The 18872-nt window shown below is 50.3% G+C and overlaps 1 protein-coding gene across 3 annotated transcripts in view; it reads right to left on the bottom strand.

Annotated features, from left to right (window-relative positions):
• Nucleotides 1–18872, bottom strand: part of HELZ (helicase with zinc finger) — a 2003166-nt gene that overhangs the window by 188035 nt on the left and 1796259 nt on the right. For all 3 annotated transcript variants that reach the window (XM_085617266.1, XM_085617269.1, XM_085617268.1), the window contains exon 29: nucleotides 6897–7122. In XM_085617266.1, coding sequence (XP_085473392.1) covers nucleotides 6897–7122 — 226 coding nt within the window. The remainder of the gene's footprint in view (nucleotides 1–6896; nucleotides 7123–18872) is intronic.

Below are 18872 nucleotides of genomic sequence, written 5' to 3'. Positions count from 1 at the left end.
GAAGTAGAGGCCTGGATAACCAGACTCTCGGGGGTGGGGTGTTGGGACAGGAAGCTGGGGTCGCCCGGAGCAGGGCGGTGGCGCCTGGCAACGTTCCTATCCACAGGAGGAACTGTGGAGGGCTTGGACCAGGTGCCCTGCAGAACGTCAGTGAGAGCCTCGTTAAACGGCAGCAGAGGCTCAGTGGAGCTTGCTGAGGTTTGAAGCACCTCAGTGAGGATGTTGGTCCTCACAGCCACGGCAGGCAACTCGAGCCCAAGGGCCTCAGCCGCCTTCCGCAGCACCACAGAAAATGCTGCACCCTCCTCCGAAGCCACGGTCGGAGGAGAAGTGAATCCAGCGTCTGGTGAGGTGTCCAGCCCGCTGGCCTCCCCCAGTTCATCTGCCCAGTCCTGAGAAAGCTGTGACTGAACAGCCAGAGGGTCCTCGAACCCCTCCCAGTCGCCCCCTTCTTCCGATTCCTGATAAACAGGAGGAATGATCGGAACCGGACTGTAGAGATGGTAGGTCTCTAGCGGCGTCGGATGCGGCGTCGGCGGACGCCGTGCCGGCGTCGGGTCCGGATGAGGGCTAAACTGGGGCGTCGGCGTCACAGGCGTCGGCGGCGCCGGTGACGGCGTCGGTGGTTCAGGCGTCGGCGCCGGTGGAGGAGTGACAAGGTCAACCGGCGTCGACTGGGGCCCAGGCATGGGCCCCGCGGGGACCTGCGGCGTCGAGACCGGAGTCGTCGACGGCGCCGGGGCCGGAGCCGCCGGCACGCGAGGTCGCCCAGTCGAGGCCACGGGGCCCGAAGTCGCGCCAGCGGGCGTCGACGGCGGGGCCAGGCTCCTCATGGCCGAGAGGAAGGCACTGATCTCCGCCGGCGCCGCGTCAGCCCCAGGGACCGGAAGGTATGGGGGCGGACGCGGCACCTGCGGCTCCGCCGGAGCCGCGGGGGTGGAACCACTTGGACCCTCGGCCGAGTCGCGCGACCGGCGAGGGGAGTCCGAAGAGCGATGTCGCCTCTTGGACTTCTTTGAGTGTTTGGACTTACCCGACGACTTGGAGCCCGACGATCGATGGTGGCGTCGGCTAGGGCTCCGCGAGCGATCCTTGGACCTCCTCCTGGACCGGGATCGCGCACGACGCGGAGCCGAGTGGCGAAGCTCGAGAAGCTTGCGGGACCGCTCCCGCCTAGCCTTCGAAGTCAGGGCCTGACAGTCGTTGCACGACTCCGCGTCGTGGTCGAGGCCTAAGCAATAGAGGCACCGGCGGTGGTGATCGGTCACCGACATCAGTCGATGACAGTCTTCACAAGCCTTGAACCCAGGCATCCTACCGGCACCAGATGTCGACAGACAGGGATCAAAAATGATCAAAAAGATTTAGTCAAAAAAGACTAAAAGGGGTAGCTCTCCCGGATCTGCGCTTACTGGCGCGGAAAAAAGAAGAACTGACATCAGCGCGCGAGGGCGGCGTCTAAGTACTCCGACGACGTCATCCCGGCGCACGACGCCGACGACGGACGCGGAGCCGCAGACGACGCCTAGCGACGCGCAAGGGGTATTGCTGACGAAAAATCTTCCGGATCCAGTCTGACGCCTGGGGATATTCTAAGGTGAGGAATCTAACTAACGTGTTTCTTTCAGATACTGCAGGACGAGTATATGAAAATGCAGGTCATGTAAATCCAAGGACAACATCATATCTCTTTGTTCCAGAACATATAGAGCTTGAGCCTGTGTAATAATCTTGAATGTATGCTTCTGCAGGAAGGCTTTTAAAGGAAGAATGCCCATGCTTGATTTGAGGCCCCTTGTTCTTTTTTTTTTTATCCCCATCTCACCACTAACGAATGCAAATTATCTCCTATGGCCCAATCTTACCCTGGGCGCCCCGGGCCAGAGTTCTTGCTTTCGCCTGGGGCCAGCCTGGCCTGCCTTTTTATACCAAGGCAATATGTTAATCATTGGACCATTTATTATTACAACCTCATTGCAATTCCCCATTCAATAAGGGGTTTCCAGATGGTATCATTTTTTTACGTGAGTTAAAAGTGATTCTAATCGTGCAATTCTAAGTGTAGCTCGTAGCCAATTTTCATATAGTGGGGGATTGGGGTACTTCCATATCTTACAGATTTCTCTTCGAGCAATCAAAATAAAACAAAAAAATAATGCAACTTGTGACTCCCCCAATTCAGCAATGAGTTCTGCATCCAGCCCAAACATAACCCTATTTGAGTTCAAACGTAGCTTTAATTTGAAGATACTCTCTATAGCCCTCTCCACTCTACTCCAGAAGGGGCCGATTATCAGACAGTCATAAAATATATGGATATCATCCGCTTCTATCAGCCCACATCTTGGGCAGAGAGGGGGTGGATTTACAAACTTCGCAAGTTTTTTTGGTGTATAATATCGGTTTATAGTGAAAAAATGGTTCTTTTTAAGGGAAACAGTCCTAACATATTTATAGAGTATTTTTAAAGAGAGACCGTATAAAGTAACTGAATCTACCTCCAGCCTTGTTGAATTCCAAACCCTATTTGGTGGGGAAGATCGCGCTTTCTCCGCTTCCAACATTTTCCTGTACCAAAGTCCCACTTCTCTCTTCCTGGGCCCTGGAAGTAAAAGATCACTCTCCCTTGTTCTTTTTTTAGTATGAGGAAGAAGCAGGCATATCATCCCTCAGCTTTCTCAGAGTCTGGCACCCATTACAGTTGCACCCTTGAAGAATAAACTATTTACCTTCTTCATTAGTATTGTCAAGTACTCCTCAAAAATTCATCCCTAGACCCATTTCTCTGAAGGAATGGGGCTCCTTCAAGGAAATGTTAAATCCGGCCTCCCACAACCTGGCATGAGTCACCGAGTATAAACTACTGCAACCCTGCAGCTGCTGCAGCAGGGGAGGAGGAATTGAAGGACTGTTGTTGCTGCCCTGGGCGGTGTCTGCTGGTGTCACATCCCCAGCCTTGAAAGGCCTGGACTGACTGCTGTATGCCTGGCTGGGAAGCCCCCTGGAGCAGCCTCTACGTTTTCTGAATTACCAGGAAAAATGTATTGTGATCGCCTATAACCACAAAGAGCGTGCAGTGGCTTGACTGTACCTAAAGCTTTACAGCGCCAAGGGTGAATTTTCTCTGAAGAGTGGACCCATCAAAGAGAACATCCATCAAGAATGCTTGCACATTGCCAGACAATCTGGTCAACCGCCTCCATGTGTGCCTTCTAAGCATGATACTAGTGTTGTGTCAATAGTGCCATCAATGCAATCCGCAGGCTGTCATGAACTATATTCTACACAGCATTGTGTCCATCATGTGTCTGCTGTGCCAGAGAAGCTCAGAGGTCCTCCTGATCACTGACAAAATCTTGGTGGCCATGTCCCACAGAGCACGTGTGTACCTGCCCAGCTAACAAACTGCATTTATACAGCCAAGGGCCAGTGTTGCAGAAGAAAACATTCTTTACCAAGTGGCAATCCTCTTGGGAGTTCTTATCTGGAGAATTGTTTAAGAATGAACTAGGACTGACCGTGCAAGCGGAATCTGGCACAATGTGACTTTCACGTGTAAGGTGCTTGGAATATAAGTCTGAATAACCCAACGCAGATTTATGTCACTGGGCTACATTAAAGGCTGGTTGACTGGTGAGTAAGAACAAGGTTTGGACCATTTAGCCATCAAAGCATCGGTGAGGGAATCAATATGTGGTAGTAAGGGCTCTGGTGACGTTGGCTCTGATGTGGACAATTTCTGTGAGGACGTGTGTTTCTTTTCAATAGAGGGCAAATGCAGATCTAAATATTCAGCTGCCCTCTGGACCACCAATGGAAATGAGGCACTTTCTTCTATTGGTGGCCCATGTGGCTAGTCAAGTTCCCATTTGTAGCTAGTCAAGCTCCATTTCAGGCGATGTGTTTAACCCACTAGAATTTTGTAAATCAAAGTTTAGGACATCATCAGAATAGTGAGGGAGCGCAGCCCATCTCCCTTCTCATCATCGTCAGAGTCCTGAGGAACCCTATGTGTTTCCTGTTCAGGGTCAGAATCGGAGCCCTAAAAAGAATGAGCCTTTGCTGAAAGTTGTGTTGTGGTAAAGGTGGCTAATTGGACTCAGGCACTGTAAAAATGGCTGCCCTTTTGTGATTTCATAGCACAACATCGGTCTAATGTGGTTTGAGGGATTGGCATAAGAGTCACTACCAGTCTTCTATCTGCGCCAGTGGGTTACGTCTGCTTGCCGGTTTGATGGCAATCAGTGTGGACCTTAGGTCAGTGTGAAAGTCTGTACTGGAGTCGGTATCATCCCAGAAAACTGGTTCCAAGGGACCAGGCATTGTTGGGGATGATCTGCTAGTGGCCATTCAAGTGAAAGCCCCATAGACACATTAAAGGGACTCAATGACGGCCCAGAGATTTCAGGGTGTGCCGCTGAAGAATCAGTTCTGGAACCAGTGATTTTGAAGGGGTGCGACGCTCATCATGATGCCCTTGCACAATCTATTTAGAGCTAGAGTGGCAGAGTGGGGTTGAGTCCTGCATCATCTTTTTGTGTTTGAATTTGGACTTTGAGTTACTCAAAGACTTTGGGGGGAAATTGATTTTTCAGAGGAACTGCCGTGTGACCAAGACCAGGCCGGCTTTGAGCGGGAGCAAGACCTGTGCTTTGACCACAACCTCTTCTTGTGCTCACTGATGTAGAGCTTTGCCTCCTGGTCCACGATCGTCATCAGGTGCATGGGGGGACACTTGTCACACGACTTAAAGAGTTGCGATTGGATCCCAGGCATCAAAGATAACTCGTGCACGTCCTTGACAAAATCTGCTTCCTTCTGTCTCAGTACAGTTTGAAGCCTATTGTTTTGACAATCCCAACGCACTCTCAAGTTTAGGACATCATCAGAGATCAACAAATGTTAGGAGCTGCGGATCTGCACTGGAAGGTATGTAAAGAAAGAAACTGACGCCACAGTGCAAGGGTGGCACTTATATGCAGCTCTGCTGTCCATTTTGGGGTTGTACAGAACCAACATGAAGCTGCACAACACCACCCGATGGCCTGCAGCACTGCTGTTGAAGTTCTCCAGGTATAGTCTGGGGCTTGGGGGTATTTAAAAGGTGAGGACACTGCAATTAAAGTATCCAGCAGAAAAGTGAAATTCATTGTGGTTGCCAGTTATCTTTTAACTCTACAAACGTGAAGGCCAAATAAAATCTGCCTTACCAAAAATTATTAAACACAAGTTGCTGCACACTTTGTGGCTTGATAGGAACCTATGAGTAAATTTTACTACTAATGTAAAAGGGACTCTGGCAAAACCCCTGTTTAGAAATGTCACTCTTTACTTTCCCTTGATAATTTCTGGCACTTTGGTTCCTCGATTACTACTTCCTGTTTGTTGCCTGCAACCATCTAAAACAGTGTCCCGGAGGTCTGCATTCTCTTCCCAGCTTGCATCTGTTGCCTTAGCTTGCAAACCTTAACCTTCTTGCAACCACTCAGTGGTCATTACTCATTCATGGCCAAAGCATCTATATCTATACACAGCTCCTTCATACTTGTACTTAACAAGAAGACGTTCCTCCTCTTTCTATGTTATTTAATAAATCAGTTATTTATAAAGCCCAGCAAATCACCTGTGAGGGGCTCAATGCGCTGGAGTTACTAGTTGCTGTGAGGCGGTTTGGTAACTCAAACAGTCAGGTCTTGAGTTCTTTCCTGACTTGCTGGAGAGAAGGGGCGGTCTTGAGGTGCAGGGGAAGGTTGTTTCAAGCTTTGGCTGCCATGTGCAATAACTTGGATGTTGGTTCGGCAGATCTGAGGGATGTCGGCAAGGAAGAGTGAGGCAGATCAGATCTTGTGTCTTGTTGGTTGGTGGAAGGTCATGCATTTGTTGATGTACGCTAGTCTGTTGTGCAGGGAATTGCATATGAGGGTCAGGATCTTGAACTGGCATCTCTTCTTTTTGGGCGGAAGTCAGCGTAGCTCCTTGAGGTGGGGTGTGATGAGGGTCCTACTGGGGAGGTCGAGGATGAGTCTGGCCACTTATTTTTGCAATGTCTGCAGCCTCTTCAGGAGGCGTGCAGTGATTCATACGTAGAGTGTTGCTGCTGCTGACGAGGGCCTGTGTGACGGTCCATCTGGTGTTGACTAAAAGCCACCTGAACATCTTGCAGAGCATGTGCAGGGTGTGGCAGAAGGTAGATCAGACTGTGTTTACCTGTTTCTTCATAGATAGCTTGCTGTCCAGGATAATGCAGAAGTTGCGGGAGTGGTCTGTCGGGGAGGGGGTGGGCAGAGTTCCACACGCCACCATGCGTCGCTCCATGTCGAGTTGTTGTTCACAAAGATCAGGACTTCAGTCTTGTCTGTGTTGTGTTTGAGGCAGCTGTCCTTAATCCAGTTGGCTACATTCATCATACATCTTGGCAGTTGGCTCTGGAGGTAGAGGGGTCTTCTGACTGCGAGAGAATAGACTGGGTGTCATCGGCATAGGAGATGATGTTGAGTCACTATTTATTTAGTGTTGCTCTTTCACAAAGCTTCTTATATGCTTCTTTTTCTTAATTACTTAACTCTGAAATGTCTTTCTCCTTAAGAAAGCATATGAACTAAATTAAATCAATAAAGATTAGCATCGCCGCCCTTCATTTTAACAACTTGCGCTTCTTAATAACCCTCTCCAATTAAATGTTATTTACATATTTTGTTTATTGTGATATGTTCCATTTTCATGAAAATCACATCTACAGTACTTTTGAAAACAAATGCTGTATAAAATCAAACGAATATAAAAAAATAGTTTGTGGATAAAAATCCAAGTGATTAACTTTTAGGCATGTTTATCAGAGATTAATCTGTAAAATTCAGCAATTCACATGTATAAAGACCAAGACCGTTTACAAGTACCTTGAACATCCTCCTTCTGTCTCATCTTCGGGAGTATTGCCAAGTTTCCAATTCGGCCTAGGCATGCCCATTGTTTGATGGGAAAGATGCTGCATATGAGGAGGGTGATGGTGTGGAAATGCTATGTTACCCTGATTCAAAAAGGCATTATGCTCATTCCATTGTTGTAATCTTGCTTGCTGCTGCTGCCTTAATGTTTCCAAAGCCACATTTTCATGTATGCGATCTGCAAAACATTGTTAGAGTGTCAAATAATGCAATGCTATGATTTTTCAGTAATTCTGTTTCAGGTGAGGAATCACATTTTTCTAGTAAGAGAAACTCAAACTACAAACACCAAAGAGAAATGTAGATTAATGTAATTGACTTTCTTGATTGGCAGCAATTTCTTTTATGTTTTGACACATTTGAGTTAACCTTTATGAGCATTTGCTGGAAAGTGAATGTGAAATTACCTATCAAGTCATGTTACTGCCAACGGTGGGGCCAGAGAAAAGGAAGTGATTCATTGAGTCCACCTATAACCCATCAAAACTTCTTGTGCCCTAAAAAATAACCATTTTCTTAAAACTAGTGGGTGGTTGTCACATTTAAAAGTTATGGGATAATATATTTGATCACAATTAAATATGCCACCAAGAGGTTTTTCAAGCCACAAATCACAAGACGAAAGGTTGAGATTATAATTGTATATGCTTAGCTGGGCAATAAATTATTGGTTGTAATGTAAGCTAATTCCAAAGAGAACCGTTGGCCTGTAATTTGGAACTGGTGTGATGAAACTATTTTGTATAGTTTTTAAAAACGTGTATAGTTATTAAAATTTATGATAAAAAGTTAACATAACATTTAAGTTTTCATACACAGTAGCAACGAGGGTAAGCTTGGTGCAGAAGCGTTTTGTAAGATTTTGTAATTCGCCAGGTACAGTTTGGAGCTATTGACTGTGCCTTTCTATTACCTATGCTATAATCTCTGTATATGAGGTAATACATTACAGGAACCTTCAAAGGTCGTCAAAATCTGTCCCCAGGCATCCAGATGATAAACCATTTTTATCATCCATGCATACAATAAACATTCTTCTGTCACAGTGTACAAGTTACTTGCCTTTGGTAACGATGCACAAGTTACTACTTACTAATGTAAGAGACATTAGTTAGTGATAGATTCCTTACCTTAGAATATCCCCAGGCATCAGACTGGATCCGGAAAGTTCTCGTCAGCAGTGCCCCTGGGCATCGGAAGGTGGCGTCGTGCGGCTCCGCGTCCGTCGCTGGAGTCGTAAGTGCCGAGATAACGTCCAGGGACTACTTAGGCGCCACCCCCGACGTCAGTTCTGTACACGACTTTCCGCGCCAGGAACGCAGAGCCATGCAAGACACTGACCACTGGTGCCATGAAACTAGGGCCCTGAAAGGGATGACCTTAAAATTCAGGTCGCAGAACGGGGAAGATGGGTGGGGCGGTAAGGAATCAATCACTAACTAATGTCTCTTACAGATATATCGTTACACAAGTAATAACTTGTGCATCTGAAAGAGACGTTAGTGATAGATTCCTTACCTTAGAATAGATACCCCAGCAATACCTACGCCGGAGGTAGGTCTGCAAATAGATTACACCAGAAAGTCACGGCGAACAGAACGGCCAAAGAAGCCGTCTCTCCGGACTTGACTGTCAAGGCAGTAATGCTTGGTAAACGTATGCAGCGAGGCCCACGTAGCTGCCTGACAAATATCCTGCAAGGGAACGCCGCGTCCCAAGGCAGTAGTGGCTGCCGTTGCCCTGGTAGAATGGGCACGAAGCCCCACAGGAGGCTCCTTCTTAGCCAACGAATAACAAGCTGTGATGCAAAGAATGATCCACCGAGAGATGGTTCATTTTTGCACGGCCCAACCTTTTTTGGCGCCCACAAAACCAACAAAGAGCTGGTCATCCACCCGGACCTGCTGTGTGCGCTTCAGATAGAACGAGAGCGCACCTTTTGGGTCCAAACGGTGGAGCCTCTCTTTCTCTTTTGAAGGATGCGGAGGCAGAAAGAAGGTGGGCAAAGTGATGGTCTGCCCGATGTGGAAGGGCCTGACAACCTTTGGCAAAAAAAGGACGGGTCCTTAAAACCACCTTGTCCGGATGAACAGAAAGGAGGTTTAGAAGAAAGAGCCTGGAGCTCACACACTCTCCTGGCAGAGGTGATAGCTACCAGGAAAGCCGTCTTGAGAGTATGAAGATGTAAAGGACAGGTATGAAGGGGCTCAAAAGGAGCGCACATCAGATAGGTCAAGACAAGATTTAAGTCCCATTGAGGCATTATGAAAGACACGGGAAGAAACGTGTGCGTAATGTCTTTCAAGAAACGGTTAACAACCCGGGACTTAAAAAGAGAAGGCTGATCTGGAAGCCGTAGGAAGGCGGAGATGGCCGAAAGATAACCTTTGATAGTGCCCAGAGCAGAGCCCTGCTGGGCCAAAGAAAGAAGGAACAGAAGGACCTAAGAAAGGGGGGCAGAAAGGGGATCCACAGCCTTTGCTGTGCACCATGCCACAAATTTGTTCCACCTGGAGGCGTATACCGTTTTAGTGGAGGGACGCCTGGCTGCCAGAATTACATCACAGACTTCGGGAGGAAGATTGAAAGCGGTCAACTGTCGCCGCTCAATCTCCACACATAGAGGTAGAGGCTGGACAGGTTCGGGATGAGGACCGTCCCCTGCTGCTGTGACAGAAGATCCTCCCGGGGGATCGATTGCCATGCTGAGTATCTGGGGATACCAGTATCTTCATGCCCAGTTCCGGAGCCACAAGGATGACATGGGCCCGGTCACATCGAATCTTCTTCAGCACTCTGGGTAGAAGTGGTATAGGTGGAAAGGCGTACAAAAGACCGCAACTCCACTCGTGACGAAAAGCGTCGCCGAGCGAGTGCCGCCTTGTAAATTCCAACGCGCAGAACTGATGACATTGCGTGTTCTCTTCGGTGGCAAATAGTTCTACCCAAGGCTCTCTCACTGTAGAAAGAGACCTTACGCCACATCCGAGTGCAGATGCCATTCATGATCCATCAAGCACCGGCGGCTGAGTTAGTCCGCCCTGGCGTTCAGAGAACCTGCCAGGTGTTGAACCACCAAGGTAATGCCCTGATGTTCCAGCCATGTCCAGAGGTGCAGAGCCTCCTGACATAGGGTCCACGACCCCACCCCGCCCTGTGTGTTGCAATACCACATGGCGGTGGTGTTGTCCGTGAACACCTGCACCACACTTCCCCAGACAGAAGGAAGGAATGCCTTCAGTGCAAGTCAGATGGCCCGCAGCTCCAAAAGGTTGATATGGAGCTGGGACTCCGCAGGAGAACAAAGTCCTCTGATCTCCGCCTCTCCCAAGTGGCCTCCCCATCCCAGGAGGGACGTATCCGTCACCACTGTGTGTTCCAGTTGGGGAAGAGAGAGGGATCTGCCATTGACCCAATCGCAATTCGTGAGCCACCACTGCAATTGTTGTGCGGTGCCCTCCGAGATCTGGACATGATCGGACAGGTTGCCCTGATGATGCGCCCACTGGAACTTCAGGTCCCACTGCAGAGCCCGCATATGCAATCTGGCATGGTCCACCAGCAGGAAGCAGGAGGCCATCAGGCCCAGTAGCCTGAGGGTCATGCTGACCAAAACCCGGGATAGAGGATGAAAGATCGGAATCATAGCCCGAATATCCCGGACTCGCTGTTCGAAAGGATAAACCCGAAACTGCGTCGTCTATGAGCTGCAACCACTCCCGGGGGACACCGTGAACACCCCGGGGGGTGCTGGTAAGGCCGAAGGGGAGCACGGCAAATTGAAAGTGCTCGTGGCCTACCGTGAACTACAGGTAACGCCGGTGAGCCGGCAGGACGGGGATGTAAACGTAAGTGTCCTGCAAGTCCAACGCTACCATCCAGTCTCCAGGGTTGAGGGCAGACAAGACCTGGGCGAGTGTCTACATTTTGAACTTCTCCTTCTGGAGGAAGCGGTTGACGTTCCTGAGATCCAAGATAGGACACAGGCCTCTGTCCTTCTTGGGCACCAGAAAAAGGTGGGAATAGCAACCAGGACCTACTTCTGGGGCAGGAACGTGCTCGATGGCTCCCTTGATTAAGAGTGCCGAATCTTCCTGTTGGAGAAGGGCCAGATGATCCTCCGACATGCGATGGTACTGTGATGGCATGGATGGAGGAGTAGTCTGGAAGGGGAGGGAGTAGCACCTTCGGACTATTTGCAATCCCACCGGTCCGACGTGATGGTGCGCCAGTGGGGGAGGTGACGGCGGACCCTGCTGCCCACTGGCGTTTGGTGGCCCTGAAAGGTCGAACTAGGAGGGTTTGGAGGCTGCTGCAGAGGGGGCTGTGGTGGGCTGGCCCTCCCGCTGGCCCCCAGAACCACGGCGCTGGTTCCCACATCCCCAGCCGCGCAGAGGCTGAACAGCTTGCGCCGACCTGTGGCCCTGGGTGGGATGTGGCGGGGCACCTCTTCCATAGCCACGAAAGGGGCGAAAAGCAGACTGCGCAGGGCAGGTGGTGGAGAGGCTCAAGGACCTGGCCGTAGCCCTAGAGTCCTTGAAGCACTCCTGCCTTGTTGCCGAAAAGGCGACGGCCATCAAAAGGCATGTCCATAAGAGTGGATTGGACATCCCCGGAAAAACCACCGCAACCAGGCGTACCGTCGAAAGGCTACTGACGTGGAAATCGTCCTGCCTAGTGCGTCGGCGGAATCCAGCTCACAGCGGATGGTAAACTTCGCTGCGTCTCTTCCCTCGGCAACTGCACAGGAGATCAGATGCCAGGCCTCCTCCAGGCACTGGGGCAGCACCTGCGCTACCATATCGCACACAGAGTGGGTGTAATGGCCCAACAGACATGCGGTGTTTACTGACCGCAGTCCCAAGCTGGCGGAATAAATGATTTTCTTACCAAGGTTGTCCAGCTTTTTGGATTCCCTATCGGGTGGTGCGTTAGGGAATGCACCTTTGGCAGTAGAGGCTTGGACCACCAAGCTCTCAGGGGTGGGTTGTTGGGAGAGGAAAGTGGAGTCACCCGGGCCGGGTGGTGGCGTCGGGCAATCATCCTGTTCACAGGAGCCCCTGTGTTGGGCCTGGATCAGGTGCCCAAACGGAAGTCTGTGAGGGCTTCATTAAATGGCAGTAGGGTTGAAGGACCTCTGTCAGGAGGTTAGTCCTGACTGCCATCGTAGGTAGCTTGAGGTGGAGAGCCTCTGCCGCCCTACGCAACACCACAGTGTATGACGCTCCCTCCTCCGTAACCACGGTAGGAGGAGACAACATGCCAATGTCTGGTGAGGTATCGAGACCCAATTCCTCTCTCCAGTCCTGCTCATAAGTCAACTGGTCGGTTAAAGGGTCCCCAGACTCCTTCCAGTCCTCCTCACCCTCCTCTGGCTGCCAATCTGGTCTCAAAGAGCCAGTGTAGAAAAAGGGCACAAAAGTACCCGTTGGCGTCTGGTCCGATGCCGTGTCTACCTCAAGGTGGAGGCCGGGGTCCACGTCGGCTGGGAACACAGCCGACGCTGGTTGCAGACGTGGTGCCGGTGGAATCGGCGCCGGGAAAGGCTTAACAAGGTCTACCGGCGCCGATCCAGCTCCAAGCCAAAGAACCAGGGCCCCCAGCCGAGTCCGCGGGGCCCCAAGGCACGGCTGCGGAGTCGGGCTGTCGAAAGATGGCATGCATCGCTTCGTAGAAACTTTGAAACTGAGCAGGGGTCGCACCGGGTCCCGGAAAGGGAGGGAAACCCAAAGTCGACCCAGCGGGCTCCACACGCAGAGCCGTGGGAGGGGCACCACCCGCATTCCTTGTCATGTCGGCCGGCGGACCTGGAAAAGTCGAAGTGCGACGATGCTTCTTCGACTTCTTGTTGTGCTTCGACTTACCTGACCCAGAGTGCAAAGACTTAGACAAAGAATGGTGTTGGCTCAGCGACCGGTCCCTCAACCTCCTCCGCGACGGGACCTCGAGCGACGCGGAGCCGACTGCCGGGCCTAGAGAAGCGTTCGGGACCACTACCGCAAAGACTTCTGGGCCATGGTACGGCAGTAGGAGCATGGACTTGGGGTCGTGGTCACGCTCCAAGCAATGGAGGCACACACGGTGCGGGTCCGTCACCGACATCAATCGGTTACAGGAACTGCAGGCCTTGAATCTGGGCATCCCTCGTGCACTAGGAGTCAATGGACTCAAAAAACTAATTTGACAAAAGTCGAGAAAAAAGTCAGTCAAAAAGTGGCTGGAGGTACCGCTCTCTCCGGATCTGCACTTGCTGGTGCGGACAAAGAAAGAACTGACGTCAGCACGCCAGGGCGGCGTCTATGTAGCTACAGCCATGTCATCCCGGCGACCATGACGCATGACGACGAATGCAGAGTCGACTGACGCCACCTTCCAACGCGCAGGGGTACGGCTGACGGAAAACTTTCTGGATCCAGTCTAACGAATGGGGGTAAGTCTAAGGTAAGGAATCTATAACTAACTGTTTCTTTCAGATGCATTCAATAACATCTGTGCACCACCACTTCTCCAACACAGAGCCTTTTCTCTCTCACATGAGCATTTCGATGTTCTACATTCAGGGAAATCAACACAATTTTCAGTTAAAACCTGTACCCAATCGATGCCAAACGTCAACCATTAGGGAGTGATGTGTTTATGTAAATATATCCCCCATCTGTAATGCAGCTTCCAGAGCAAGCTTTGGAGTTTCCTTTCCATTAGAACAAACCAACAAAAAAAATAATAATCTGAAAACCAGAGTGAATGGTATCTATCATGTCAGGGAACAATCAATGATGATTCTAATTGTACTCTTCTCTACGTCTTACAGGGCTGACAGCTATAGACGATGAAATGGAGACAGTAGGTCGTAGTGTTGTGGGAGAGCCGAGATGTAATCAGACTCAACACCACAATATAGCCTGGCCATGTGAAACAACCCAGGCAACATTCACAATCAGCCAGTCACAGTCAGACCTATGGGGTAAGCAAGACCCTCCTCAACACTTCCCCATCAAACCATTCAATAATGAAGCTGCTCCTTTTCAGGCTTAAACAATAGTTGAATCTACAGTAGCATCAGTCACTTTTGTGCAAAATTCATAAATTGCTCCATTTCCCATCTACACAGTTCCATCTCGAGAATCAGAGAGGCCCACCTCTCACCAGTATTTGTTGGTTGCATTTCTCACTGTTGCTGTAGTTTCCTTGACTCCTCTATGCTTTTGATCTAAGCTAAGTCTCCACCAGGCCCGTGTTGCTCTTTTCCTTTCATTCAGTAACTCCTACCTCTCTGTGGCTTTACTTTATGCCTAACCTGCTTTAGCCCCTTGTCTGAGGAGTTTGAGCTTCAAGCACTGTTGGGTGGTTCGTTTTTCTTTTCTCCTCCTGTAAGTTCTAAAACGTTTGCTGCATCCATTCAATCCATGAAACGGCAGGTTTCATCTCCATACTCTGATGAAATTCCAAAGGGAGATGTGTCCATCTCTAGTATATTTTTTCAGCTCCAACCTTCTCAGTTATTAGGCTGAAAGCTGAGAGTCTCAACACAATGTCTGTGAGATAGTTTGAAAAACGGTGCATGAAAAATCCTGGAAGGATGCCTCATTCTTATTCCTTGCCACCTGTTGCATCTCTTTTTTTTAGTATAATGAAACTGTGCAAGTATATTGCATGGCCTCTGGCTATGAAGTGATCGCCTTAGCCCGACTTGGTGTACCCTGGCCAGACATATCTCTTATGGATATCACCTAGTATTGTATTGCATTGCATTGTAATATCCCCAAGTAGTTAAGATAACAACCCCACCAGCAAAACATTTAAATTAGGCACCTCTGCTCCTTAATACAGGCCTTTAATTCTCAGATTTTACCCGAGCAATCTGTTTTCCAATTTCTCTGCACTGAACAGGGCTGCCCCTAGGTGGGGCTTCAGCGCCCTGCAGATAACATAATATAGCAGTCTACAATGTCTCCAGTGGATCCAGTTTGTTCTAAACCTCCAACACCCTCACCCTCATGAATTTTCATCTTGCCTTAAATCACTAACGTTTGAGCTCAGGTGTTCTTGAAGGCTTTTATTGATGTCTCTCTGGAGTTCTTTATGTAAATCAAGTTTAAAATGTTTGGAGGCTATACAGTAGGTCTGCTAGTGTGGTGGCCATGTTGGATCTATTTGGGGAAGTGCTGCATACTCATCTCACATATGCCAGTTGACTTGTTCACAAAGTGTATATTCAGGGATACCCTGTTATGTTATATTCTATCCTAAGAGGTGCATCTGCATCTGTGTGAGAAGTTGGCCTGATATGTAGTGCTCACTATTCTAGTGATCACTGTGTATCATTCCAAACGACCCTTATTGATGATTGGTTGTAAGTCAACCTTATAGACCAGCTATCCTAGTAGCGTGGATACGAGCAGTCTTAGGCTAAACTCTAGAGGGCGTGTTAAGCCAGCTGTTTACCATCACATATACCCCTTGAACACCAAGTGAAAGGACACCACACAAGTTGTTATGAAAATAAAAGGATATTTATTTCTAACAAGACTACCCTGGCTCTTTATGAGTCAGGGAGCTAAGCACACTACAAAACTCTTAGGAAAATACTTCAGTTGCACAATTTACACAAATGCCCGAGGGGCACGAGAAACCATCTACACTAACAGTGAAATGCGAATGGTTAGAGTCTGGAGATACTGATTCCGGAGTGATCCGATCAGTGGGACTAAACGAAAAAGGAGCTGGACACTTGTAGAGCGAACCTGCGATGGAGCACCGAGATGCTCGAGTTACCTAGCCCGGAGGCTGCGGCTGCGTGAAGTTCGTCAAGATGTCGGGAGTCCTCGTGTAGTCTCAGGAGCCTGAAAGAAGAAGTTGCTGGCAGGCGACCAGTGACGATGTTCAGAGCGATCCAAGCCTGGATCGGTGGTGAAGGAAAACCTGAAAGCAGAGGGGACTCAGTTCTCAACCGCTAGCCAGCGATCGTGTGGGTACCTGGAGGGTACCGGCTGAAGTCACCTCGACCAGGTGAGTGGGTGACGTCGGACTCGGCTGTTCCTCGGACCAGGAGGCGCGGCGGCGACCAGGATGGAGGGCGAGCTGTCCCACGAGGGTGTCTGCTGTCGATGATGCTGGGCCCAGGAAGGGGCAGCGGATCTTGGCAGTGGCCACCCAAGCGGGGGAGTCAAGATGGCGTCGGGAGTGGACCAGGAGGGTCCGTGGTACTCCTCCGTTGAAGGGGAGCAAGAGCCAGTCTGGAGCAACCAGACTAGTGATGAAACAATCGTGGTGCGTCGTGAAGAGGGCCACAAGCCGGTCGGCGAGTGGTCGAACAACGCGGTGAACAACAAGGAGCGGAAGGGCCCCCACGCAGATCTCGGGGATGCTGGGGAGGCAGACTTCGATGCTGGAGCTGCTCAGGGTTAGGGCTTCTCAAACCCTAGGTGCACTCACTCGAGGGTCCCTCGGTGGGCGTGCTAGATAAGCGTCGTGCAGGTTCTGAAGATAGCCGGTCCCGCAGGTCTCGTCACACCTACGACTCTCAGCTGAGCTGATGAGGGAGGTAAAAGGTCAGAGATGGCAGGGACTCGGGTCTCGTCGAGCTGGGCAGTCTTGATCCGTAGGAGTGACTTACAACAAACCGCAAGCGCTTAGATGGTGCCTGCTGGTGCAGGGTGGCTACTCCTTAGCCACAAGGGAGAGTCTTCAGAAATAGTCAAGAGTTCCTTTCGTGGAAAGTGGTTCGTGATTCGGAGTTATCCGATTATCTGATTATCCAATTTGGGAAGGGGACTCGCTCCTACCTTTATTCTAAGAGAAAGGGGCTGGCCCGTGACTAGGTTCTACCTATGGGTGGAGCCAGGAGGGGGGTGGTTACACCCCTGTCCTTTGTCCGGCTTCGCGCCAGCTCAGGGGCTGGTGTGCCCCCGAAACTGGTTTGAGCCGGGCTATGCACAGTGAGCACCGGGGTGCCACTGGCAATCACCTTCCTTTCAGCCCTGCCTACCTGGGATACACAAACCCTGTCTGGGATGGTGCTAACACCGCCCTCGACAGGAAACCCTTTGTCCAAGCTCCCTTTGCTGGAAGGTCCCCCAGCAGCAGGAGGTCAGACGTGTGTCTGGTGGCAGCATCCATTTTGTGATGCTGAGGCTTGAGTCAACTTTAACCGGGGTTCAAGGTTACTTCCATGTCGTGTCCCTCTAAAAGGGGGGAATGCTAACCCCGTCGCCGGGGCTGGCGAGGGGTTCGTATTCCCATTCGTATGACACCTTACTCGACATGTATAGGTGAGGTGAGGCCAAAGTTAGCAATTGCATTAAAAGTAGTTGGCCCGCGTCACCATGGAACGGCTATTAGGACTTGGTTCCGCAAGCCGTCGACGGGCTCAGCTCGCGCCAGAGCACCGTGCCACATGATTCCCTGCACTCTGCCTTCAGGATTGATAAGGCCTGCTATAGGAGTGACTGATAGGAATCCATGTGTCCATTTTTAGGGTTTAGGTGTAGGAATAATACACCTACAGCAACGGGTGATTACACCACGTGGCCCCAGCTGTCGTGCAGCCAGTTGTGTCAGATTTGGGCGGCCATTCCAGGGGTGGCATAATACATGCTTCAGCCCCTGGTAGGCCCTGGGTACACCGATGCCCTGGATACCTGTGGTATGCTGAGACAGGGACTGACAAGGCGGCCCAGTTCCAATTAGTGGATGCACCTAATGTACATGTGATAATTTCGAGAGAGAACAGCTAGGCTGTGGGTCTGATTGGCAGGCCCACAGCCGGGGAAAGTCGTAAACCAATGAAGCAAAAGCAAAAAAATCTGGGTGATCATAGGATTGCAGACCCTACTCTCCTACATGACCCCCCCCCCAAACTTTGGGACAATAAGCTAACCTTGACCAGGTGAGTCTTCTTGCTCTAAGTGGAAATACCTGGAGAGCCCATCTGCATTGCCATGATCAGTGCCAGGTCTATGCTCCACTGTGAAGTCCATCCCCTGTAGGGAAATGGACCACCTAAGTAGTTTGGGGTTTTCACCCTTCATTTGATTTAGCCACAAGAGGGGCTTATGGTCGGTCTGAATCTTGAAGTGAGTGCCAAACAAGTATGGCCTCAACTTCTTCAGGGCCCAAACCACAGCAAAGGCCTCCCTCTCGATAGCTGACCAATTCTTCTCTCTGGGGGTCAGCCTCCTGCTAATAAAAGCTATGGGCTGGTCGTGACCATCAAAATTCAGTTGCGATAGAACAGCTCCCACACCCAGCTCCGAAGCGTCTGTTTGGACAATGAATGGTTTGGAGTAGTCTGGACTCTTTAGGATAGGTGCTGTGCACATGGCCTGCTTTAGGTCATCGAATGCCTTCTGACAGCTTGCTGTCCACTGAACTTTTTTTGGCATCTTTTTACTTGTCAGGTCGTTTAGCGGGGTCACAATGGATCCATAATTTCTGACAAATTTCCGGTAATAACCAGTCAGGCCCAAGAAAGCTCGAACCTGAGTCTGGGTGGTTGGAGGAGCCCAGTCCTGGATGGCCTGTATTTTGCTCTCCAATGGTTGAACCTGGCCTCCACCTACAAGGTGGCCCAGGTATACAACCTGTGTCTGCCCTATCTGGCACTTGGTGGCCTTGATAGTGAGGCCTGCCTTCTGCAGGGCCTCTAACACTTTCCTCAGGTGGACCAGGTGATCCTCCCAGGTGGAGCTAAAGACAGCGATATCGTCCAGATACGCCGCACAGAAGTCGTCCAACCCAGTGAGAACTCGATTCACCAGCCTTTGGAAGGTGGCAGGTGCATTTTTCAAACCAAAGGGCATTACCACGAACTGATAATGCCCACCCGGGGTAGAAAATGCTGTTTTGGGCTTGGCCTCCTCAGCTAACCTGATTTGCCAATACCCAGCTGTCAGGTCAAACGTACTTAAGTAGTTGGCCGAGGCCAAC

Source organism: Triturus cristatus, chromosome 7 (genome assembly GCF_964204655.1).
Source record: "Triturus cristatus chromosome 7, aTriCri1.1, whole genome shotgun sequence".
NCBI lineage: Eukaryota > Metazoa > Chordata > Amphibia > Caudata > Salamandridae > Triturus > Triturus cristatus.
This window is presented reverse-complemented; position numbering and strand designations above follow the sequence as displayed.